The following is a 25,015-nucleotide window of genomic DNA, read 5'->3' as shown; positions in this document are numbered from 1 at the left end:
GTGGGTGATCTCCTGGCGTACAGCAGAAACGGGATCGCTTCTACCTGGAGGAGGTCCTAGGACTGTGCCAATGGCATGAACAGCTCAGAGCCATCATCCCGGGTTATAAGCACCACAGCCCTGCTCGGTTACAGCACCCAGCCAGCCGTGCCCCTTTGGATGGAGAAAGACACGAGCACGTGAGTCTCTGTCAGGCCTGACTCTCTGCTTGCTGCAGCCTTCTCTCCTTCAAACAGCCCCCTTCTTTCCTCCCTCCAGCCAACTGCACAGCTGGGCTGAGGTGCTGTTTGCAGGGAGGTGACAGCAGAGTGGCCTGGGGTGAGGAAGCACAGCCTGTGTACCTTCAAAAGATGCAATTTATATCAAAAGGGAGAGCAACTGTGGGCCACAACCCAGCACTCCCCTGGCTGCGCCAGGCAAGGGACACGCTAGGAATTGCATAACTGGAAGAGGAGGAGAAGGATTTGCTGAGCAAAGTCTCCCCTGGCATGAGCTGAGGTGATCACAGCCATGGACTTACACAAACTCTTGTAGTTTCCCAGCCAGGCCCATTTTTTTATGAAATACTCTGAACTAAAATGAGCCCATTTTCACACCTGATTTCCCCTGGAACTCCACGAGGCTATGCGATTTCATTGTGACAATACAAAAGGGAAAAAACAACCCCAGAACCCAAAGTAATTTTAGAAAAAAATCACACAAATCAAGCATGCCTGCCTTTTGCTCAGCCATTAAGTTGGCATGTTTGAAAAACGCCCTGCAGGCACTGCCTTGCAAATGCACTGCTCGGTATTGCAGAGGCATCCGCTGGTGGATGCCAAGTTCAACACCACCAACCTCAGCCCATGTTGCCCTTCACAGAGCACACATTAAGGGACAGTTTGCTTTGGGCTATTATTGGTGGAACGGACCCAGCCCCACTACACAGTGTAGAGTCTCGTTAGCACCACGTCAGTCTGCCGGGGAGATGTACTGTGTTCTTGTCCCACATGCTGGTGAACATCCATCATGCCGTAATGCAGCTCCTCTCCCATCCAGTCTTTGAACGCGCATGTCTAGGAATCCCTGCTGGCTCCAGCAGCTGGGTGCTTTCCCTCTCCACGTTCTCCTCCCAAAGCCATCGTGTCAGGCTTACAGCTATCCCTTCCTTGGCATATTGATTATTGTAATTTATGTTTATGAGGAATGTCACGCACCAATAAGCGGCTTGCGTGACACAGCCACTGAGGTCGTGTCTCTGTCCACTAATTGCTTGTCACGTTCTTGCCCCTTGCAGATCGCTTCTCTTAGAGCTGGTTTCTCTGTCCATCTCCAGTTTGGGGGTTTCCTCTCCTTAATTAGCCACAGCTTTTGCTGGGGATCTCCTTTGTTTTCTGTTTTAAAATGGACTTAACAGTGCCAGGTGGTCTCATAGCTGTGGTATGGAGCGTGTGGCAGCAGTTGTTATGCTGAGGGCTGCACTGTGCTGGGAATGGCACGTAAGTGTTTGAGACATCTTCCCCCCCACCCCGGAGACATCTCCCCTTTAAACAGAGGAGGTGGGTGGGTATGGAAGTCAGAGGCATGCCAGAGCCCGGCTGGACCGCTGGGCTGCAGAAAACGTGCCAGCTTCTGCAGCCAGTGGCATAAAGGGAACGCGATGGCTATCGTCACACGGAGCTGCCGCTGACTTTGCAGCCCACATGACCAGGTACTCATTGACCAGGGGTTAGGGGAGGGCAGTCGTTCATGCGAGCGGAGCCAAGGGCCAGCCTGCACATCGTGCCTCTGGGTCTTCTCCTTTGCTGCTCCTCCCCGAGCCCTGCAGAGTAAAGGATGCAAATCCCCATGATGCAGGTGAGAAACAGGCTGCTCAGGGCAGCGAGAAACAAGCTGCTCTCCCTGTGTCCCAGAGGACTGGGTCCTACCCCTGCTGCAAAGTCATCACGCTGCAAGCTTGAACTCCATGTCTGCTTCTGGAGGGGCAGTTCCAGTTCAGAGCCCGTTCGTTCAGCCCTGTGTGCTCAGATGAGTCTTAGCTCACGTGCTCACTAAGTGAGTTGACCGAAGAGCTGGTGTCAAATGTTTTACCCCACTCACAGAGCAGACAAGCATTATTAAGGGCTTCAGGTCTTGGCTGGGTGTTGCTGTGGGACAGGCTAAAGGGAACAAACAAAATGGATCCTGGTAAAACATCCCTTTCCTCCATGGGGGCTCGGCTTTTATGCTTCTGCAATGCCATCTGTGAAGCACTTCCCTGTTCCTCAAAGTGTCTCCCAGCAAGCTTGATGGTTCTAATATAAGAAATGAGAGTCAGCAAGTCCCCCGAGACTCCCACGTTCAAAAAGGAAAACGGAAAAAGGAGTTCTGTCAGCAGCAGAACTAAGGAAGCCCAAATTCGTGTCCTCCGGACAGTCTCCCTTGTGGAATCTCAGATGTCTGGAAAGGAGAAGACCCTATATGCTTTCCTGGGATAGGATTTCCCCCCAGAGAGCTTGTGCCCCCTTTCCTCCTCCTCACCAGCGTCCTCTGGGTTCCCGCTCTCCATACTCTGTGTAGATGGCTTTTGTTCTTTCCCTGCCCAGGTGTCCTGCTGGCATCCCTCCGCCTTCCCCCGCCATGTTAAACCTCCTGCACATCCCCCAGATTTAGGCATAATGCCCACTAATTACAAAAACTCTCCTGACAGACAGGATGGTCTGTAGAGGGAAGGCGAGGATTCGTATAGCTGGGGATATAAGAAATTAATTAGTTTCAGACAGACAATGTTGGCACCTCCAGTGAGCCTGATTTATTTCCACGGCCGGTCTATTTTTGGCAAAGTGAGAATGTTTGGCTGCATATAAGACAATAAATAGCTGGAATGGACGGTGAAGCTGCTGCTAAAGACATACCCCCAACCGGAGTGACAGAAGCTGTAATTTCCAAGGCTGCCCAAGGGATGCAGGCAGCCCACGGTCCCTGCCGGCTCCCCGGTTTCCCGGGCTGCCCTCACTCATCCTCATCTGCCAAGAGCCTCAAGGACGAGTAGGAAGAGCTACAGGAGGGAACTCCCCCGACTCGTGTGCTGAGGCTGGGATCGGGGAGGGGGTGGTGGACGTGGAGGGGGGGGGGGGGTTGTGCGCGGCTCCCCCGCCCGCAGAGCGGCTCGGTTCCCCGCCGCGCAGCCTGAGCGGGGCTCACGGTTCCTGCCCGCAGCTCTCCCGGGGCGGCCCCGGGGGGCAGCGGGGCCGAACGGGCTCCTTATCCCGGGGCTGCGGCGGGGAGGAGCCAGCGCCGGCACCCAGCGAAGCGCCGGCACCGCGCCGGCTCTCGCACCGAGCACCGTCTCCGGTACCGGCACCGCTCCAGCCCCTTCGGCACCGGCACCGGGACGGCTTTGGCTCCGGCTCCGGCACCGCTTTGGCTCCGGCACCGCCACCGGCTCCGGCACCGCTCGGTGGCTGGTACCGCTCCAGACCCTCTCCGCCGCCGGCACCGGCTTCTGCTCCGTTACCGGCAGCGGCCCCCGCTCCCGGCCCGGCCCCGGTGCGGCGCCCGGAGCGCCGCCCCTGCTCTTCCCCGGGACCCGGCGGCGGCAGGAAGGAGGAAGGAGGAGGGAGACCTGCTCGGCGGCCGGTGAGTGCCGGGGTAAACACGGCGGCGGGCTGGGGGTCCGTCCCACCCCCGCCCCGGCCCCGGGGCGTCCCCCCCCCGGGGTCCCCTGCCGCAGCCCCGCCGGCCGGGCGGCGCTCGGTCGGGGACCGTCGCTGCCTTTGGGGCTGTTTGGGCAGAAAGTGCTCCAGGGGAGGGGATAGCTGAAGTTGGAGGTACGGTGAGGGAGGGTTGAGCTCTGTAGCAAGGGCGGCAGCGATTTATACCTGTCTGTTCCCCGGTGGAGGAGATTCCTGCGCGTGTTTTGGTCCTAGACGGGGTTTTGGGAGCCCCGGTCAACCCTTCGCTCGCTATCGACTTCTCCAACGTGCGCCGTTTGGTAGGCACCCCTGGCACGGGTCCCTCAGGGAAGGACCTGGAGGGAACCCTCCTCTCTCCGGCGTGAAAGTTTCCAGGGGGGCTGACACCCAGGGTCTGTCTGGTGGGTTCCCTTGCTCGGGTTGGGGTCCTGCTGCTGTCTGGCCGGCAGCATGGCATTGTCCTCATGCTGCATTTTTTTTTTTTTGTGGCTGTCAGTATCAGCTACATCTCTCCAACACGCCTGTTGCTCTGACGAGTTCCCAGGGGTGCGGAGAACTTGCCCCCAGAACGCTTCTCCCCCTCCTCGCTCGCAAGGAGCTCCCCAGACAAGACCGCCCGTTGAGAGCAGCTCTCCCTGCCCTGCCAGCTCTAGCTCCTGTAAAGTCAGGCTTTAATAAACTTGCTCTTCTCTCCATGAAAACAGACTGGAATGAGCATGCTGGCTAGTGGGCACAATGGTGGCATTAGCTCTGAAAAGAAGCAAGCATCAGGGTCAGGCCTGGGGCTGCTGGCGTTGGTTTTTTTGTGCTCTGCATCAACCAAATGAATGGTGCGAAGGGGGGAAGCGCTTTGAACAAGCGGCAGGCAGAAAGTTAGTGCCTCCAGATGAGATTTGTGAAAGGGTAAGTGTCTTTGGACCGGACCCTCTTCCTGCAAAGAAATAGGACTAATTTCCTCCTCAGTGGTAATGGGGCAGCGTGTAGATCTGCAACATGTGCTAACAGACAGAGCTGAAATGTGGTAAATGCAAGCAGAGTCTTGTTTTCCAGCCTCACGAGGCATTGACAGGGCATCTGGGTCACCCCGTCTGTGGAGAGGTCATGAAAACCAGTTCCCATGATCCTGAAAAGATTCCCTTGATGCAAACACCAGGCCATTAGAAAATTGGTCAGTTAGTGTCAGCGGGAACGCATCAGTGGTGGCACGCTGAGATCTCAAAGTGCATTTGTAGTCTAGAGCATCCTTTCCTCCCTGGAGCAGATACAAGTTCATCGATGGGACGTGACATGTCCAAGAGCCTGATGCAAAGAAGGAACGGAGACAGGAATAGAAGGAGGGCACCTTGTTCACCCGCTAGCACCCCATCCGTGAAACTTCATCTGTGTGTGTGTATGTGTGAGGCATCCAGCACACAGTTTGCTGATTTTTAGACTCTCTTTGTCATGCCAGAAGACTTCTGTGCAAGTTTTGGTGCCCATTATCCAGGCGGGACCACTTCTGATGGGAGGTTTTGCAGATTTCACAGATTTGTTGCCAAGACCCCAGACTTACTAATGCAGGAAAGTATTGGTACCATGTCCAAATGAGGGCAATTAATAAATGAGTAGTGGAACAACCTCCCCAGCAGCAATGGCTGGGAGTTCCTCCTCTCTTACCCTGCTTGGAAAAGAGAGGAAATTTTGTAACTGAAGAACAGGACTCTGGAGATCTGACCCTGTCCCTGGCCTTGCCACGGATTCTGTCTGACCTTGGACGCATCACCGTATCCCCACGTCTGAGTTCCTCCATCTGTTAACACTTGACCTTGCTTTGTTCTCAGAGATTTGCTCCCTGAGATCTATAGAGCTTTGGGATGCTGGCAGAGATAGGCGTGGAAGCACTAAAATACTTGTCTGGATGCTGTGCAGGCCCCTTTCACTAAACAAGCTCTCTTTGTGGTCCCTTGAATGGACCCTTCAGCCGGGCTTCGCTGGCAAGCGAGTGACAAAGAGCGAAGTGATGGTGTCACATATTCGTACGTTACAGGTGACTGAAATGGAGCTGATGTGCCCAGCTGCTTTTTACTGGCTTCCACACTAGCTGCTTTAAATCTTTAGCTGCTGCCTTTCGTATGCGTTTATCGCCATTGTTGCTGTCTTGTTTATCCCGGGTAGGCACGGGCTGGGGTCCAGCCCTGCTGTGCCAAGAGCACGGATGCAGGAGGAGACAGTTTTTGCCTTCTGCTGCCGGCACTGTAACTAGACAAGATAGATGAAGGCAGCTTCATTTTGCGTATGGGAAAGTGGAGAGACAAAATGGCTTGCTCAAGGTGCTACAGGGAGCCTGTGGTAGCACAGGGAATTGAATTTTGATCTCCCAAGTCCACGAGGATGCCTCCGTTCCCTCTGTCCTTTGTGCTGCACGCTGCCACTTGGTGAGACAGAAACCTGTATATGTACTTTCCATATGTTGTGTATGCATTAAAATATCCACGTTGCAGTTTCCACTGAGACCATCCCCTTGGTCTGGCCTTCTGGAGAGAAATGAATGTTTGGTCAATGCTTGTAAACCCTGAGACATTCCTCTGGCTTCCATACAGACCTGAGGTTTGGGCCAGGAGGTCTGAGAATCTCCAGAAAATCTGGGACACATGTTTGGAGTCATGTCCAAATAATAGTAAGAGTTTCCAGGAGGGTTTATACTCAGTAAGAGCCTCCCAAATTCTCCTTCCATGCTCAGGGAAGTTGAGGCAAACTTAAAGCAGCTTCTCCAGGCGACAGGACAGGGGGTCTTGACTTTGGGGCCAGCTACAGAGTTCAGAAAAGATCCCAACCCAGCCTGGAGTGAGTTCCACTCTGCGTATTTAGTGTACTGAAACCCTGAAAGGTCAGCTCTGGTTGATGACATGGTCTCCGTTTACATCTTTACAGGTAGAGAAACAATTAAAAGTCTCTATTTAAAAAAGGCCCTTTGACTGCTTTCAGCAAACTCTGTCCATGCAGAGGTTTGACCTGCTGGGTTTGCTTTTCTCTAAATTTACTTGCTTCTGCTGTTTGTAAAGGGAAAAGTGATAGCAGAAAGCAACCTGTTGATTAACGTAGATGCAAAAGCCCAGATTACAATCTGGTGAACAATTAACTTTGCAGAGTCGATCTGTAATCAGAGGGAGCATCTTTTGCACTCCCTTTACATTTCTAATCAAGGTTTCTTTTCAGGTAGCATTTTGCCTGCAGCCAGTGTTGCTCATCCGCTGCTTGTTTGCTCAGTCGCTCACAATCTTAGCTCATATCTTTGTCTAGGCAGCCCGGCTGGAAAAGAAGCTGGTGTGAAATTATTTTCAAGCCACAGAGCAGAGCTAGCAAGCCTTTGGAGATGGCTGGGGTTCATCCGTGCTTCTGACACCGCTGAAATCTCTCATCTCTCTTGTTCTTTCTTTGCCTCCCTCCTTCCGTGCGGCTTATTCTTGCTGTATCTCCAATCACAACTTGAGATCTGTATTCTCTTGCCTTCTGGGTTTCCTCGCTGTTTTAGGGATGAGCTCCAAGCCACCACAATTAAGGCTAGATTTTTGCAGGCAGGCTAGGCATGCTGCATTCCTGCTGGGAAATGTCCACGTATCTTCAGCACAGCATGCCTGCCCACTGGGCTGATCTCTGCTGAAAATCTGACCATTTCTTTTCACACCTGAGCAGCAGCTGGGCTCTTGTTAAAATTCTCACTCGTGTGCTGAATGCATAATGCACCACAGTTTCAAGTGTAGGCAGGACCTGCAGGAGTACAGCTGGTGAAGCGGAAGGATGCTCCAGGCTTTGGGGCACTTGCTTCAGAGGGTCGGATTCAGATGCCAGCACCAGCTCTTCTGGTTTTGTTTGTGGCTTTTCTGTGCTCCCGTCTTACATCAGGTACCTTACATCAGGTACCATCCCTGCCACACCAGGGTGCCGGGAGGATAAATAACTCTGAATGTGTTCACGCTGTGGAACAGAGGGATGTTTGACCCGCTGCTTTCAAAGATGGATGCTCATTGCTTTTTGGGAGCCAGGTCTCCCAGAGCAGCTCAGGTGGAGACATTTCAGAGCATCTCAGGCTGCGCACAGCCAGCCTGGGTCTGACGCTGACCTGCTGTGAGCCTGGTCCTGTATTCTGCTTCCCTTTTATCTTCCTTTGTGGATTTAAATCAGGGGCATTTTGAAGCAGGATTTCTCATCGCTGCCTTTTGCACCGTGAGTCCTCAATCTCTGGGGCCAGCAGGCACTACCATGACAAAAATAATAAATTATTTGAGTAGCAAATTTCTGATACAGAGCTGTCAGTGCCTGGTAGCAGTCACCTCTGCCAGCGTTGCAGGAGCACACAGTATCACCAGAGCTGTTACTGCTTGTGATGCGCAGAGGAGGAAGCAAATAGGATGAGGTGGTGTTGGGTTTACTGCCCTTGCCTTAGCACAGGGGAAGGGCAAGCGCGCAGCTTCTGTGTGCGCCTGGAAGGAAGGGCGCTGCTAATGAAGACACTTCATTGCCAATTAATGGTGCATTCAATCCAATTATCTTGTGACTTTTAAATTTTGTTAATTACACCCAAACAATTCACCCTCGCACCACCCTTGAGCTAGTAGTATCTTCCTCATTTATCAGATGGGAAACTGAGGCAAGGAGCATATTCCTGATGTTAGCAAGGTCCCATCAGTGATGGCCCTGGATCTCAAACCTGAGGTCTAATACTGTCTCCAACATGTGCTGTTTTGTGCTGGTCTGTAGCTAACAGCCCGTCTCTCGCTGTGGCCTGGGGTGACATGAATTTTATTTGTCTTTTGGGCACCCTTTCAGCTTTTGCTCATGACCTGCCATGCAGTAATGTTTTTATTACTGAAGACTTCTACATAAACCCTCTTCCCCTCCTTCTCTTTCTTCCCCAACCTCTGAAATGCTCAGCTGTTTCCTTTAGAACAACCCAAATTTCCCAACCGGGGGGCTTTGGAGTGGGGTGGAGGGCTGGATTTGACCAGTTCCATGGGGTGCTGCTGTTGTTTTGGTGACTTTTAATTGAATTGCTAAATTAAAAATGAGAGACTGTTGAAGCTGACCGTAAATACTGAAACCTCTGAAGAAATCAAAATGTGCCTTTTTTGGGAAGCAGAAACATTCCAAACGTTCCGTTTATTTCTGCTATTTCTCTATTTTGATTTAAATAGTTTATTTTTACTCAGTCTATTAGTTATTTGGTAAGTGTTAATATGCTGGTTACTCAGGGGTTGTGATTCATGATCCCAGTTAGATTTAGCTGCAAACCCCCCACCCCCATCACTTCTCACTCACACCCGCTTCTCCCCAGCACTGCCCACTCTTGAAGCTGTATCTTTTTTTAGTTGCTAAATCTGACAAGGTTTATGAACGGGAGCCTTAACTCTGCGCTTGTGAACATGCACGTGCATATAAATTCATCGGTGTTGGGGTTTTTCTGTATTCCAGTGTGGAACATCACCTGGAGCTTGGTTTTATGCCTTCTAGCATGACTTGAATTATTTGGTGGAAAGCCTCTTAGACTGGCAGCTTATGCACTGAGTCTGTGCTGGAGCAGATGCTGCTGATCTATAGATACCCAAAGATGCAGCCAGGGACCTACAGGGATCTTCAATAGCACTTTGGGGTTTTTTTCTTATTTTGGTCTTTAAAAATCTGGTTTGAAGACAGCAGCTGAAGTGATCTCTTTTCACCCAGAAAATGCATCCTCTTATTGCATCTGCCCATGTTGGTAGGTTAAATTCCGCTTTCTGCCATACTTCACCAGATGCTCAAGTGGTGTCAATCAGCATTGCTCTGCTGAAGTCAGTAGACCCACAGCAGCACAAGACACGGCAATTTTGCCACCAGCTGAGGCTGTGAGTGTCACAAATCCACTCTAGTTTTGGTAGTAGGTTCTCTTCTGTAACGTGTGCTTGTGTCATCTCTGCTGTCACCCTGATAACACAGAGAACTAGAAACTACTCACTCATTTCTGCAGTACCAGCATCACCAGTGACTTGGTAGAGAGTGTGCTTCAGAAATTTGGGATCCAGTCTTGTTACTGTAGATCTGGGCAGCAACGATCTATAAACAACAGACCAAATAAACCAGTGCTGCAATAGTGGTTTGGAGGTAGGATCCAGAGCCAGATCTTCTGGACTCTTTTTCTGGCTGTGCCGTTGACTTGCTATTTGACCTTGGGTGAGTCCCATCCCATTTCTGCACTTCTGTTTTTCCCATCTCAGTGGGGGGGATAATAGCCAAATTCACAGCCAGGCTGAGGTACAGTTGGTATTGGTGAAATGCTTGGCCATCCTTGAACAAACAGTGATCACAGAAGGGCGAGGAACCGTTCCTGTGTTCCTGTAGGCATAATAACCTTTCTGACATCTGTTCTCCCTGCCTCAAATTGGAGCAGTGATTTAAGTGCAGGGGAGAAGCAGTGAAGAAAATCTGCATTCAGCCTAAAGCATGTGTTGCTCCTTCTGCTACAGATATTCCTGAGGGTTGGTCAGCTTGTAATTATTAACTAATTACTGCACAGTAATCACTGTGCTACAGGATACAGGAAGTATAGGCAGTCGGGAACAAACCATATCTCACAAATCCCAGCCTTTTCTTATCTGTCCTTTGTATTTTGCCCATCATGGTGGTATCTGCCTTGCAGCCCTGCCCCTCAGGCTCTCAGAAGGGACGTAACAAGTCAGCCTGTGGCTGGATACCTCCCTGCGCTGTTTGCTTTTCATGTTTGCAGTTAGGGGACTGAAGGCCAGTGTTAGTCCAGAACAGGGAACAGCTACATCCCGGGCTGTGGCTGTGAGGAGGACCTCTTTTGCAGGTCTGCCAATGTTCCCCGTCCTGCTTGAAGAAGACCACATCTAGGGGCGAGCCTTTGCAGCCCTCGCGATCTGCCTCTACAATAAAGGCATTGATATTGTGTGTTTCCTGAGCATGGCACTGGCCAGAGGAGGTGAATTAGCAACCCCGGAGGCTGAAAGCCTCTCTTTATCCCAGGAGCAGGTTCGGCACACACGGGGAGCCGCTCTGCCAGCAGTGCCGCACCGGAGTGCCGCGGGCTGCCGGGACCTCCTGCGCTGGATGCGATGGATCCGGTCCCCGCTCGGGATGGGTGTGCTGAACAGAGCTGCCTGTCACCGGGGGGGCCGAGGGACCGGGGGGACAGCGCAGAGCCCATGTCACCCCTCACAGCAGCCTCAGACGGAGCAGGGGAAGAACCTGCACAGCGCCTCAGTCCGTCAGCTGGCGTATTTTCTTTTTCGAGGAAGAGCTGGAGTCTGAAATGCTGCCCAGTGCAGGGGAAACCTCTGCAGGGCCAAGTCTCACTGTAGGCTTGTGTGGTCAAGGCAAGAAACCTCTAAGGGATGCCTCAGACTGCCCTGGTCAGAGGAGCCAAGGGGTTTGTTTTTCCGCTGGTTTGGTTTTTGATTCAAGGCAGAAAACTTCTCCGACGTGGGTCTGAGGTGGGGGAGGATGAGCTGTCGGGGCCATCACAAATCATCGTCAGCATCAAGAGCTGCTGCTGTGCCTGTAGCCGAAGGGAGATGGGGATATGGGGACCTGAAGCTGCAGGAGTGGTAGTTTAACCCCCCCCTCCCCATCCCTGCATTGACCAGGCGTCTCGGAGCCGTTTCAGCTCTTTGGAAGGGTCCCAGAAAGGCTGCGGATGGACCAGCCTTCCTAGTATCTGGGTTTTAGGCAGGAATTTGCAAACACCATTTGCAATGTAAATTGGTGTGTGGGGGACAGAGAAGCAACATTACCTGCCCGGGAGTCTGAGGAGGAGGCAGAACTAGTGGTTTTAATGCTCTTTTCGGTCATACCCAGGGGTTGCTTTGTGTCTCGTCCAAAAGACAATCAAAAATGCAGAGTGCCTCTGCGTCCCCAAACTGCTCTCTCCTTTAAATGAACCATCACAACACTCCGGTACCACCTTCACATCCCTCCCTCCCACCGTGATCCTCCTGCTGGGATGTGCAGAGCTGCCCCTCACGCTGTTGAATTCCTCTCTGACCCCGGCTTCAGCTACGCAGCGATGGAAACAGGTATTTCCTCTGTGCGGGAGGTGCAGGGAAAAGGTCTGATTGAGTCATTTTAATTCCAGGAAAACATGACACAGTATCTGAGGGAGAAGGCGTGTTTTTATAAATTACCATTAGCAGCATGTGTTCTATTTAAGTACTTAATCCCTTTCAATCCCTTCCTATTAACGATTAATTGTGCAACTAATCGCACTATGATAGCAGCGTTGCAAGTGCAGTTAGTTGCAGTGTGTACAAGCAACCCCACCAGTATTAAACCAGATAAGAATTTGGTGTGGTGGTGAGAGGGGGGCACCTCAGCTCGGCTGATGCTCTGCTGTGTGAATGTACGCCAAATCTCTCGTCTCTTTGGGTCTCAGGATTATAATCCTTTCTTATCTCGAGCATTTCCTATGAAGCATACAGCTTATCAGCTTGCGAGGCAGGAGAGGAGTAGAATTGAATACAACCAAGTGAGCTTTGAACAGCTCTGCTTGATGTAGTCCCTTTTCATCTCGCTTTCTGAGCTTTGAGTCTCCTTTGCTCTTGTGGCCTGTTACTGAAAACCACATGGAAATATGTCTGTGTTTTGATTTGGGGGGTAAGGGGGCTATATTTGAAATTTTATTTCCAGATGTGCTTCTGTTGTCTTACAAAAGGGCCGTGGACTGCAGCCCACGGGTCAGTGGGTGTTGCAGCCCAGCACCTATCTCTTCCTAACAGTGTCCAAGGACTGGTGAGTCCAACCACGTGTTTTCCTGCAAGAGATCGCTCTCCCTCACTCTCTTTGACTCTGTTTATCTCATGCTGGGCTCTGTTATCTCCCCCAGTTTCCAAGGCTCCTGCAGAAACCCATCTAGCTTGTCAAGGACACCAGAGCTGCAGGCAGCTGTGGAGGGGACTCAACCAGTATGCAATGAGAGTTGCGATAGTTTTTAAAGTGCAGGGGGGAGGTGGGTTGGGAGTGAAGAGAGAAGTGGAAAAATGAGCTTAAAAAAAAAAAAAAAAAAAAAAAAGAAGACATAAATTCTTTGTTTTAAAACCCACCAAGTAGACTTGCTTTGTCTGCCATTCCCATGACTGACATTGCAACTTTCAGGACACCGAGCGGTGAGCTGAGGCTTGGCTTGGCGAAACAGATGTTATTTACAGTTTAACAGGGAACAAGGTTTATCTAAACAGCGTGTGCTTGCTGAGTTCCCAGATATGCATGAAATGTTGCCCTCCATAGGGAAGTGAGCAGAGGTTTGCAGGCACTGAGGCATGCTTAATCTGTTTATACATGTTTCATCTGGGATATCTCTATTTGGTATCCAGACATGTCCATGTTTGGTTTAACATGAAAATGTCGTAGTCATGGTAGTGCTTAGCTGCGGTGGGTGAGGATATTAGGGAGGTAGGTGTCTCCAGGCAGTGCAGAAGGATGGCTGCGGGTGCCCTGCAAGCATGTGCTGCTCTCTCAGGGACAGAGGTTTCCTGGAAAGAAGCATCTCACTGGGTTTGGGATCCTGGAGAGCTTGCACCATCACAGAGCCTGGGCTGGGCTCTTGGGCAATCCCACAGCCTCCTTGTAGCATCCCAGTGTTTAAGGAAAACGGTGCTGCTGGTGCAAAATACCTGATAAAGAGCTTCCTGAGCAGAGGAGGTACAGCGCGGACAGAGCAGGACAACGTGATCTGCAAGCTCATCGCTGTCCTGGGCTGCCCAGAGGGAGGGAGGTACACCAGAGGATGTCAGGATGAGGAGCCAAGGGGAAGGAGTGTCTCTGCATCTCAGCCCAGCCTCCTGTCTTTCTGCTCTCCCAGCTCTTTCGAAGGAAGCTGGTGGAGGAGGCAAGACTGAGAAGGTTTTGCTGTACGGGCGCACATCCAAGCTGGTTGGCAACCCCCAGAACTCAGGAGCTGCCGTACATCTGGGGGAGGCCCTCATTTAATGTCTAGTCAAATCCTAAGTGGACCAGGACCATTTGAGGATCCACTTCATTTGCTTTCACTAGCTGTTCCCTGAGACATTTACTACTGTGAAAATCTCTTTTGGTGTTTGTTTCTGCATGATTCCTTCCCTGTATGTGGCCCAGACAATGTCTGGTTTTCACTGTGTTGCCCAACCCCTGGCTCTTTGCAAAGTGGAAATGCTTCATGTGCAGAAATAAGGAGTGTAGTGTTCTTGGCGGTGGTATCAGCGCTGAGATCTGAGAAGTCAGAGAAGGAATGGCAGAGACACTTGGCTCCCTTCAGGTTATGGAGAAAAACTTGAACACTGAAATGGGGAGAGGGGAGAGGGCACGGGGGACAGGAGAGCAGGTGAAATCCTTCCGTACAGGAGCAGCTGTAAGAGTTTGCAGCAGCAGGGCACAAGTCGTGCATCCCCCCAAGGGAGGCAAAGCGCTGTCGGCTTTCAAGGTGATGCAGTGCACGGGCCAGGGGCAAGGGAGAACCATCCCTGGAGGCTGTTCCTGCTGATGCAAGGGTGTCTCAAAGCCTGGCATCTAGGCAGCAACACGGAGCTCTTGCCAAGTTCGCTGCCTCAAAACAGTGCTCTAATCGCACTGGGATCCTTGGCAGCCACCTCTTGGCTCAGGAGGCTTTTTAAATCTCCTGCCTTCCTCCAGCCTTGACAGCAGCTTAGTAGAGCAGAAGTCCCTTATCACCAGCTGGAGCAAGGACTTGAGCAATCCCTTCTCTCATCGTGAGGGTGAGGTGTGGGCTCTGGATCTGGGAAGCCAAGCCAAGCCAGAAAGATCACACGGATGCCCACCTGCACATCTCAGCCCCGGCTGGGGCTGTAAGCACCACTGCCGTAATCGTGATAAGGAAGGGTCCCGAAAAAAGATATTGCAGCATTACTCTTCCCATTATGGGGGAGACGGGGATGCCAAAAGTAATTAGAGTTTGTGCTGTGCTTTGATATCCTCCCGATTCTTCAAGCATTGGCTCATCATGCTCCCTACCTGTGTGGCTGCATTTCCCTCGCATCTGAGGCAGAAATACATACACACACGTGCGCAAAGCCCTCCAAGGATGGGTGCACAACTGGTTTAAGATTAAATACCAGATTAGTGCAATCCTTGGCAGGGAAGTAGACTTGCAGTGTTTGCTCACTACCTTACTACCATGTGACTATTCCAGAGCTTTAACTAAAACAGATTTGAAACCCTGCTGCAAAGAGTTTTATGTGCCTAATGCCAAACAGTGGTACCGCTGCTCCAGAGCACAGTCGTGGGGAGAAACCCAGTCCGTAGCTGGTACTGTAAACTCTGCTGGAGTGGGGAGAAGTAGGTCAGGAACACCGGCCCCTTTCATTCATTTCTTTTCCTGTTGCTGCAGAAAGACCTGTCCGAGGGTGGTGGGGGGCTGGTTTACTGGCAGTGTCAGCTCCAAGGAGCTGCTGGATCTGAGCTGGGAGCTTGCTGGGGGAGGAAGGACCGTTAATCCTGTATGAAGCTGTTGTACAGTCTCTCCATCTCCTCCTCCCATTGCCAGGGGTGGGTGGCATAGAAATCCAGATACCTACGGATTGTAGAGCGTAACTGGCAGAGGTCTCAGCCCTTTTATAAGTGCAGTTTATCAGGGTAGAGCAAGACAAGCTGGGCTCTGTGCATTTCTAGTCTCCTAGAAAATGTGTGGCGAAGAGCCGAGCTCTTAATTGCTTTGAGTGCTTGTGGTTGTCCCGCTTATTATAAAAGTTGTGCTTCTGTTTGTATCAAAACCATTTTCTGTTTTTCTGGGAAAGTCGGTCCTGTCAAGATCCTTTGATACCAGGGTCCCTCTGGTAAGACTTTTCACAAGGATCTGGCTTTCATTTCTTCTCTTCACCTTTTCGTTGTGCGTTGGTTGCTGTCCCCCTCCTTTTCTTTGCACCAGAGGTAGCTGCATTTCACAAATTCCGCGTGACTATCGGGTGTACAGGATGCAGCTTCTGTTTCTTTAAATACCTCCCTAGGAATGCTTTTAGAAAGGGGACCCGGGCAGCAGGACTGTGTGATCCCTCTGCTCAGCTGTCCCTGCGGAGCTGAGGCAGCGTGATGCCAGCTGAACTGTGATCACACCCCTGGGCAGCAGGTCGAAGCCGACTCCTGTGTCTGCCTTCCACATCGCAGCTGAAGAAATGAATGACCCCCAGTCCTCATTTTGCACTGATACCTTCCTTTCAGCCATGTTCTCACATGCCAGAAAGAGAGACCTTGGGTGGAAGATGAAATCAGGGGTCACAGAAGGAAAATTCCAGTATTTTCTATTAAAAAAAGAGAGAGAGAACCTCTTCTGGCTCCTCCTGACCACTGCAGGGAAAGCGAATCCTGGCTTTCTGTGAGCTCTTGTCTGCGTGGCAATTGCAGATGAGCTTGCAGCTCTGGGAGCTCTGTGTGGGCTGGGGAAAGAACGAAAGCTCTAATTAAAAAAAAAAAAAAAAAAAAGGAAAAGGAGGAAATAAAATAGCAATTAAGAAGTCAGCAGACCCTACATACCCCATGCTGTGTAAGTGTGTGGATGACAGCATTGCACAGCTTCATCCAGCAGGATGGAGCTGCAGGTGTGCTGGGAACGTTGCTGGGGGAGAGGCTCAGTGGGACTTGGTCTCTCCTGCACCAGGGATCTTCTCCCATAACGTGGATCTTCCTTCCCATCTAGCAATAAAGGAAGGGCAGGTGCTGACAGCCTCAGCCACAGGTTAAACACTCCTGGGAGAGAAAATAAGAGGCTTTGTGTTACTGAGAATGACTTTCTTTGGCAGCTGGAAGCTGGCACCCTCTTCGCTGTCTCTCCCAGCCACCTGGGAACGCTGGCTGCCAGCTGCGGGGATGACAGTGCTTGGTTTGTCTTTCTGGAGTGTCTCATTCAGCAGGATCCGTGGACACTTTCTTGGTTGTGCCTGTATATTCAGGAGCCTCTGTCACTTTTGGGGTGTGACGTGACAGCCAGGTAAGGGGAGGTGATGCTGGGAGAGGGCAGCACAGGACATCAGGTCTCCAAGGGGCTCATGAAGAGCAGGCAGGCTTCGCAGAGAGGTCCCTGCGGTGTAGCAGGGAAGAGCCAATCTGCCTCGGATGCAGCTTGGATTGTGTTAGTTAATTGTCATTCAATAATCGTTTGAGTGTCATAAAAGGCAAGGACCAGGCTGGCTTTTGCTGGTAATGTTCCTCTTCAGTAATTACTTGTGTTGATATTGCAGTAGCTACTCACTGGGCTAGGAGCTTGGTATACACATAGTGCGATGCTTGTTGTGAAGGACGTGCCCGCTGTGTAATAACAGGATGAAAGGAGAAGGTGAGTCATGGAAAAGGGGAAAGAACAGCTAAATATCGTGCAGCTGATCAGCAGCACCTGCGGGAGCATACCTGAGCTGTAAATCCCAGCACAGCTCTTCGCTCCCAAGCGTCACGTTACAGCCCGGGTCTCCTGCGTCATGGTCTAGCCCCGCCGTATGAGCAAGGCAGTGCTGCCATCACGGTGAACGCTGCCGGTGGGACACGCGCCCTGAACTCCTGAGCGACCGTAAATTAAGTCTCAATAACTTAGCTGCCATAGCAAAACCGAGTATCAACGGGAGCGTCTGTCTCGGAGCTGAACGCAGTTGTGCTGGGTTCCAGGGGGAAAAGTCATGCACTTTTGCCGAGACTCATTTCCCGCTGCCTGCCATTCTAGTGCAAACCAGCAGCGATGGATGGGTTGGAGCAGGGGATCTGCTGATCTGCAGCGGCTGTGAGTCTGGACCGCTCATCCCCTGAAGACGATGAACGTACCATAGAAACACTGACACGACCACCTTCAGGGTGGCTCAGCAGAGCAGACAATGCGAGCACTGAGCTCCCACCCGTGACTGGGATGTCTGTGGTGGACAAACTGTTAGCAGCCTATTGTTCTTCCAGCCGAACACTGGACACTTTTCTCAGGTTAGCATCGGCTGAGGAATAAGTGCCTAGTGTTTTGAGGCTGCTGGAATAATGACCGTCATTTTAATGCCTTCCTCGGAGCTGCCCTGATCTCACAAAGAGCTGGGAATGGAAGAGCCAAGTGAGAACCGCTGACTGCACCGCACAGGGCTGTGGACACAGAGAAAGGCAAAATATACAAAGGCAGAACAAACCTCCTTTGTGTGCTCTTGTTACTGGGCTCATTGTCAGGACTCGGACAAATGAGAGTGGAAATGTGCGTCTAGCAAAACGGCTTTCCTTCCCACTCTCACCCGTGCATCAAGTACAGGTTATAAAGTCTCCAGAGGCTGGGCTTGCAGGAAGTTTTCCATAGCATTCACCCTTCCCAGGCTATCTTCGTGTCTGTTTGAGTCTCAGAGATCTGTACGTGCTCCATGTGGCTTGTGCTCTGCCTGCGTTGTTGTCTCAACAACAGCTTACCACGGCCATAATTGCAATGCTGCAAATGAGGGATAGAAACCCTGCCGTGCTGGGCTCTGTACACCCCACAAACCAGGCTTCTGCCTGCAAGGGTCTCACAACTGAGGAAAATGCAAATAAACTGGAAGGGAGGAAGGATGCGTTGTCATTCTTGATTTATAGCTGGGGAAACCGAGGCATGCCAAGAGGGTCAGAGCCGGAGTGGAAGCCAGTCTTGCGCATTTGCTACAGGATCATTTTTCCTCCGAAGCCTCCTCCAAACTGCAGACGTGAGAAGGGAGGGCAGCGATCTCCTGGCTGCCGTAATCACATTCCTGATGCACTGCATTTGTTGTAATCATGGAAGCCAGTAGTACAGGAGGAAAAAAAATTGCAACGTGCGGATGGACTGACTCCCCAGGGACCCCAAGTTCCCTTTTCAATCATGCCCAGCGCAGTCGCTGCCCTGGGATGATGGTCTTGCTGTTTGCTACAGGGCTCCTGTAGATTAATAGGAACTGATTGCACTCCCTTCCCTGCGGGATCTTGACCTCCTGGCTTTGCTCCCTGTGTAGGAGGGAAATGTCAGGCCCCCTGAATAGCAGAGCTGAGCGGCAGGAGGCAAATGTGGAGGGAGGAGAGCTGGCCTTGCTTTCTCTCCTCATCACTCACCTTTTGGGGACAGTAATCGTGCAAACCGCTCTGTCTGATGGGCACGGTCTGCTGCCCAGCGCCAAGGCTGAGCAGTATCTGGCCCCGGCTCTGCAGGGCCATGCCGGTCCTCGCTGCAGCTCAGAGCAACCTCTGTCCATCGGAACTAATCTACCCGGGCGCTCGGACTGTGCTTTGCAGCATCTGCCACGGGGAGGGAGCGGCTGGGAGCTTGTTACCCCAGGGAGGATTTCATGCCGACAGCTGAGCTGCTGGGGAGACGTTCATTTGGTGGTCAGGGGCTAATATCCTTCCCTGCCCCTCTGACCTTGCTGCAGTAGGATTCCCAGCTGCTGCAGAAAATTCAGCATCGCCCCTGCTGTATGTTAGAGTCATCCCCAGCATGCTGTAATTTCCCTCTGACTCCCCAGCACAGCCCCAAATCTCTCCCTGTCCCCCTCCATACACCTCCCGAGCACCCGACTCTGGCCCTGCCGAGGAAATTTGGAGTGGAGGAGGAATTCGGCTTGTGCTGAGCTCCTGTTTGCACAGGAATGTGCACCACGGAGAGGCCGAAATCTCTCCCATCGCCTGCGCACAGCGGTCTTGCCAGCTCATGCTACTTTTCTCTGCCCCTTCTGTGTGCTGGAGCTTGGGAGGGAGCCCATCAGCTGGCCAGAAGAGAGACCGGCTGCTGGCCGGCGGAGAGGGCTGCTGGGCACGTGGGCTATGCTGCGGAGCTTTTGTTGGGTCTGACTTTTGTCTCCATGCCTTGCAATGTGAGGAGGGGCACGTATTCAACTGGTGCCTCGATTCTCTGTTTGTTTAGCCCTGTAGCCACATTCAGCATTGCATGATAGCTGTGTTTGCAGAGCAAATAAGGCTCTACGAGCAGAATTCACCATTTCTCTGATACTTGCAGGAGTGAATCAATGCTACCTAATAGCTAGAAGCATGAGCCGTAACTGCTGAGTAGGACTGTTCATTTTGCGTTGTAAACACAACTGTTAATCTCTCTAGGGATAAAAAAAAAAAAAAAAAAGGCTTAAAACCCCCATACTATTCCCTCCAAGCCTTCCACCCTTTCAGCTGGGAAATGGGGGCAGGAGTCTGTTAAAATGGTAGAAAAAAATGGAGCCACTTATCATTTGTGAAAAGCAATAAAGTGGTTGTTGGTTGAAAGCCTTGCTTCCAAGCCCCTGCAATACGCTGAAGGAGAAAGGGGACAGTTTCATACACTGATGATGGCTTGTCTCTGCCTAAAATACCTGTCCCTTGAATTCCACAGCAGAGAGCCAGCGGGTTTTGCTGTACAAATGCAAGAGAGATTCATGTGGATAGTCACAGCCCAAATGCCTATGGGAATAGTTCGCTGAAAAATAGTGAGCGCAGTTATTGCTAATGCAGCAAATACGGCTTTGAATGCAGTGTTTAAAGAATCATTAACATCTTGTCTTGATCATGTGATGAGCTTTCCTGACAGGATTCAGCTTTGGGCTCTTTGAAGTGTTTTAGCCAAGTATTTACTCTCTGACTACATTACAGTAAATGCAGATCATTCACACTGTTGGCTTTAATCCCTGTTCCTTGGCCAAATTCCAACTTGAGTGATTTCATTTTTGCCTGTTGATGCCTAAATTCCTTATTGCCATTTTAGACTGCTGCTTCTACCCGTCGTGTCCTACCATGCAATGTTATGTTTCTGCATGTTGTTAGTCAGCCGGCGTCTTCCATCCAGAGGTGACTGCAGTTCAGGGGTTGCTGTAATTCCCTTCAAGATCCTTGAGGCTGTAAAACAAGTGATGTCATTGCTTTGCTTAGCAAGTGTCACTTTCTCTCAGAAAGTCAATAAATGCCTCCACTTCCTTTACTCCAGTACTGCGAAACGTGGTGGAAAGCAAGAGGCAGTCGCTAGCAATTCTTCCTTTGAAATCCATGCCGTGGGAGAGGGCTGGGCTGCTCCGTTCAGCTGTAAAAGGGGATACCTTCTCTTAAAAGCAATGCAGCCGGAGGGTGGACAAAGCCCCTCGCACCCTGGGGGGCTGCCCAGGGCAGTGTGCGAGGAGGGGTGCCCTCCGGGGACCCCCCACTCCCTGCCCCATGCGATGTGCTTCAGCCTTCTAGCATGCAGGTGGCTGGATGCTCTGCTTGCAAGAGGGGAGCAAATCCCAGCTTTAGGGCACCTGGATCCAAATGGCCGGTCGGGGCAGGACAAATTCCTCTCTGGAAGGAGCAGAGGGCTGAGGACAAGAACAGTCCCATAAATTCCAGCTGACAAACGCTTTAATGTGAACTCCCTCACCAGACGCCAAGTAGGTCCAGGTCTAGCTGGAAAAAACAGCCACAATTGCACAGAGCCATAAAGATAATGAGTACAGGGCAGGCTTGTGCATAGCAGGAGAGGTAGCTAGCCATGTCGGTGCTATTTTTACCCCCACCCCACTTCCTCTGCGAGGAGGTTTATATTTAGCAGCCTGTAGCTGCTGGCACTCTGGTAGGTGGCAAGGGGGGGAAGGATTTGGACTGCAATTTGTGGAGCACAGATTTTTGTCAGTGCAAAGCTGTTTGCCTTCTAAACCATTTGCACCTTTTTGAGGAGGGTGAGTGGACAGGGAGGGAGATGGAAAGACCTCTTCCCCTCATCCTCCTCCTCATTCACCTGAAGATGGAGCATCTTTTATGTTCCCTGTATCCTTCCCGGTCCTGGAGTCCGGGGCCCTTCTGGATGTTATGGATTGGCTTGGTGGGGGATTGTCAGAGCAGGAATTGCTCAGCAGCGCATGCTGAGCACCTTCCCGTGACCTTCTGGTCCTGCGGTGTGGCTTGCTGTCTTGAGCATCCCATGCCACTCACTCCCTGCCAGGGTGGGACTTTGTCCCCAGCGCAGCGGGGTGACGGCTGTCCTTCGGGCACGGCGGGCGCGGGGGGGGCTTGAGCGGCTCTGCAGCAGCCCCCAGCCCATCAGCCCAGTCCCTCCCAGTCCCAGGTGGGGTGCCCTTTCCAAAAGGGCAGGAAAGGGGATCAGGGTTGCTCAGGGTTGGGATCTGTCCTCCTTGGTCCTGCAAGTGTGTTATCCAGGAGCTGGATAGCCTTCTTTCATCCACTGTTAGGGGTGCACAGCATTGCTAAATCTCTCTTGAAACACAGAGCCTTCCTCTCCAAGCTGTGATTTAAGCATCTTGGGGGACTGGCGAGAGGCAATCTCATGCAACTCTATCTCTCTTCCCTGCTGGTTTCTAGTGAAAGCAGCCTGGTATCTTCAGGTGGATTTGAAGTCAGGTAATTGCAGCACTTGCTGCTGCGAGTGTGTCCTTGCACTTGCTGTGTTATGGCCACGTGCAAGGATCACTCAGGATGCTGCCAGAGTGCAGTTCGTTAGTGTAACCTTCACCAGAGATGTGTGGAAACTTGCTTATGCCCTCATTTGAAAGAATAATCGGTGGGGCTTATCTGAACATTAATGTGGAATGATTGTCTTTTGTTTGAGCCTCTGATGTACCTGCTGGGAGCATCCCAGATTTCCCCTCAGCTCCTGTTTCCTGTATGGGAGTTGAACAGTGCCTAGCACAGGACCCTCTGTAGCTTTTACTAGTGCCACTTCAGCAGTGTCGGCATGCACAGCTGGAGCAAAACACTTCAGGTCTGTTTAGTTCCTTGGGTGCCTGCAACAGTAGCGGCATTTCCACAGGCCAGCAGTGCCTGGGTTAAAACTTGCTTAGCTTGCAAGGTAGGGAGCCAGATCAGAGCCATGGGCTGGGAAAATGGTCTCCAAGGTAAGTGTCAAGCTTTGCCTTCCCTTCAGAAGGAACAGCACTGCTTGGAGACTTTATTCTTGGCCACGAGGAAAGCACCAGCATGGAGACTTTGTTAACGCAGCATTCACTAGTGCCAACATCTTTGTTGTCAAAGCATGTTTCTGTAGTGCTGAGAAAACATTTAAATGTCTGAAGCCTGAAGTGGATGTGTCTAGCATCCTCCTGCCTCGCTTTGCAACTCAAAGCAGCCTCCAGTCTCCCTTCCCACCCCCAGCCAAATACCCCAGCCCTGATTCCAGGTACACAAGCGTTGCTGGCGAGCCTTCAGCTTTAGGTTTTTGCAGCATTAAAGGTGGGAGATGAGTGGGGATGGTTGAGGGGGGGTGAGTCCCCAGGATTCAGGTGAATCCCAGGGATTTTCAGGGGATTGCACCCACAGCAGGGTGCCATGCCTCACAGCAGAGCATGGCAGACACCCAAACGGAGTGTTTATATTGCTGACGGATAATCTTTTAAGCTTTCAGATGCAGGCGTGTCAACCCAAGTGTTCCCGTTGCCCTGGCGACGCGATGCATTAGCTCCCGGATGCTGTGTCTGATCGCATCAGTCTGGAATGTGATCACCGTTTGTTTGTGCTGATAAGCCCCGGGGGGGGGGGCTGGGAAGGAGTGGGGAGAGCCGGGGAAGAGGGCTGCTCAGCGGTAGCAGGGACACCCAGGAGTAAGGGGGGGCCGACCTGCTCCAGGGTTGCGGGAGAAGTTGCGGGATGTGTGTGTGTGTCGGTGCAGGAAAGAACCGCTCTGTGTAGCTTTTGATGCCTCTTTGGTACCAAGGGATGATCTTTCCCTTAAGATCCCCCCTTGGGTTGGTGGGTGAGAGTAGCATTAAAGGAGGCCAGTGCATTTAATGGAAAATCCCCCGCCAGACAGGTTAAAGGGCTGGTGGAGGAGCATCATCAGATTGGGAAGGGGCGAGGGACAGACCCAAACCTCCTCAGGCCTGGGACTGGAAGGGGCAGAGCTGTGGCTGGCTGGGGGTGAGACACTGATGTCTGCAGGTCCAGGGGACAGGGAGCGTGGGCTGTTTGCTAGGTCCGTGCTCGGCAGGAGGAATAACACCCGAGTGCAGCGGGGCCGGTGCTGAAGTCCAAACCATCCACAGACAGCTCTTGCAGCCCGGTCCCAGCTGCGCTGCTGAGCTACAGACAGGCCTGGCAAGAGCCGAAGTAGGAAAGGCAAAGCGGCGTGTGGCTCCGAGACGCCCAGAGCGAACTCCCTCAGCCTGCTCGCGTGGCTGCTCAGACTCAGCATGCTTCGCCATGTGCCCCTTGAGGGTTTTCTTCATTTAAGGGTTTTATTGCTTTAATCAGATCCCTGGCTAAGGCGATTCTAATGCCCGTACAGGATGAGTCATTCAAGAGCTTGTGAGCAAGCTGTGAGCTTGAAGCATCTCCCCTTACCGTGGCTCTTGGGGATCCCCCCGGCCGGTACTGGCCCCACTCAGAATTTTGCTGCTGGCTCAGAAAGTCTTTCGTGCAAGGGCAAAGCAGAGACCAAACTGCCAGGGGAGAGGTGCCTCCTTGTACAGGGAAGAGTGTGGTATTGAATCTTTACCATCACTGTTTACTCTTTCTTGCTTTCCTTTTATTTCTACCCTGCTTTTCCCTGTTCCAGGCTTTCCTGGAGTTTCCAAGGATGCTGTAAGGCGCAGCCTGTATTGGTACTTGCGATGCAGTGCGCACAGCCCTGCCCTGGGCTCATCTGTGGTAACTAGCTCAGAAAAAGCTCCCTGCACCTCTTGACCACAGTCAGCTCTTAAAGACATGAGGGACCTGATTCTCTTGGTGACCATGCGGCTCCTCTTTTGCTCTGACACAGCAGCGGTGCCTCGGAGAAGAGGATGTTCCCGGGGACCCCTGCGGATCCCCAGCAGGGGAAATTCGGGTCGGGGTGCTGCCAGCCCTGAAGAGCAGGAGTTGTGGGGCTGGGGGGCCATCCCGTGCATCGTCCAGCTCTCTCAGCCTGCTCTCTCCCCTGCAGGGCTCTGCCATCCCTCGCAGCACAAGGTAAAATGAACAAGATGAAAAACTTCAAGCGGAGGTTTTCACTCTCGGTTCCTCGGACGGAGACCATCGAGGAGTCACTGACAGAGTTCACGGAGCAGTTCAACCAGCTCAACAACAGAAGGAATGAAGGTAAGGAGCCCCTGGGCCCCTACCGCGGTGCTGGGGCCGGTCGAGAGCATCTGGGGTCAGCGCTGCCAGCAAGCATCTCCACTCCAGCCCTCCCGGCCTTTCTCTGGGTGTGCTGACGTGTGGAAAGTTACTGCCCCTTTGTCTGTGCTGCTTTCCCCATCTATCCAGCAGGACTAATAACACGTTGTCATTAAATCTGATCTGAAGAGAGATTTATACTTGCATAAGGAAAGCCTTATAGGAGGGAAAGGTATTTGCACAAAAAGGGGAGGGATGACACATCTGTGGTTAAGGTAGAGTGTGAAAGCATGGGATCTCCTCCTGCCTGCCCAGAAGTGACAGTGGTGTTTGAGCCCTCGCCAAGGCTCCGGGCTGACGCTTCCACCCAGCCAAAGGGGCTGCTCTCTCTG

The 25,015-nt window shown here is 52.0% G+C and overlaps 1 protein-coding gene across 3 annotated transcripts in view; it reads left to right on the top strand.

Annotated features, from left to right (window-relative positions):
- The first annotated feature begins 3,173 nt into the window (after nucleotides 1–3,173).
- The window catches only part of CDK18 (cyclin dependent kinase 18), a 39,902-nt gene continuing 18,060 nt past the window's right edge, over nucleotides 3,174–25,015 (top strand). The window contains exons 1-2 of one of the 3 annotated variants that reach the window (XM_030000330.2): nucleotides 3,174–3,597; nucleotides 24,451–24,605. In XM_030000330.2, coding sequence (XP_029856190.1) covers nucleotides 24,482–24,605 — 124 coding nt within the window. In that variant the 5' untranslated portion in view covers nucleotides 3,174–3,597; nucleotides 24,451–24,481. Of the gene's footprint in view, nucleotides 3,598–12,387; nucleotides 12,411–16,490; nucleotides 16,594–24,450; nucleotides 24,606–25,015 lie in introns of those variants that run through there. The other 2 variants (XM_041119942.1, XM_030000331.2) reach the window with 2 other exon arrangements.

The sequence above is a fragment of the Aquila chrysaetos genome, chromosome 24 (genome assembly GCF_900496995.4).
Source record: "Aquila chrysaetos chrysaetos chromosome 24, bAquChr1.4, whole genome shotgun sequence".
Classification (NCBI taxonomy): Eukaryota; Metazoa; Chordata; class Aves; order Accipitriformes; family Accipitridae; genus Aquila; species Aquila chrysaetos.
The sequence above is the reverse complement of the archived record's forward strand: the minus strand, read 5'-3'. Positions and strand labels throughout refer to the sequence as shown.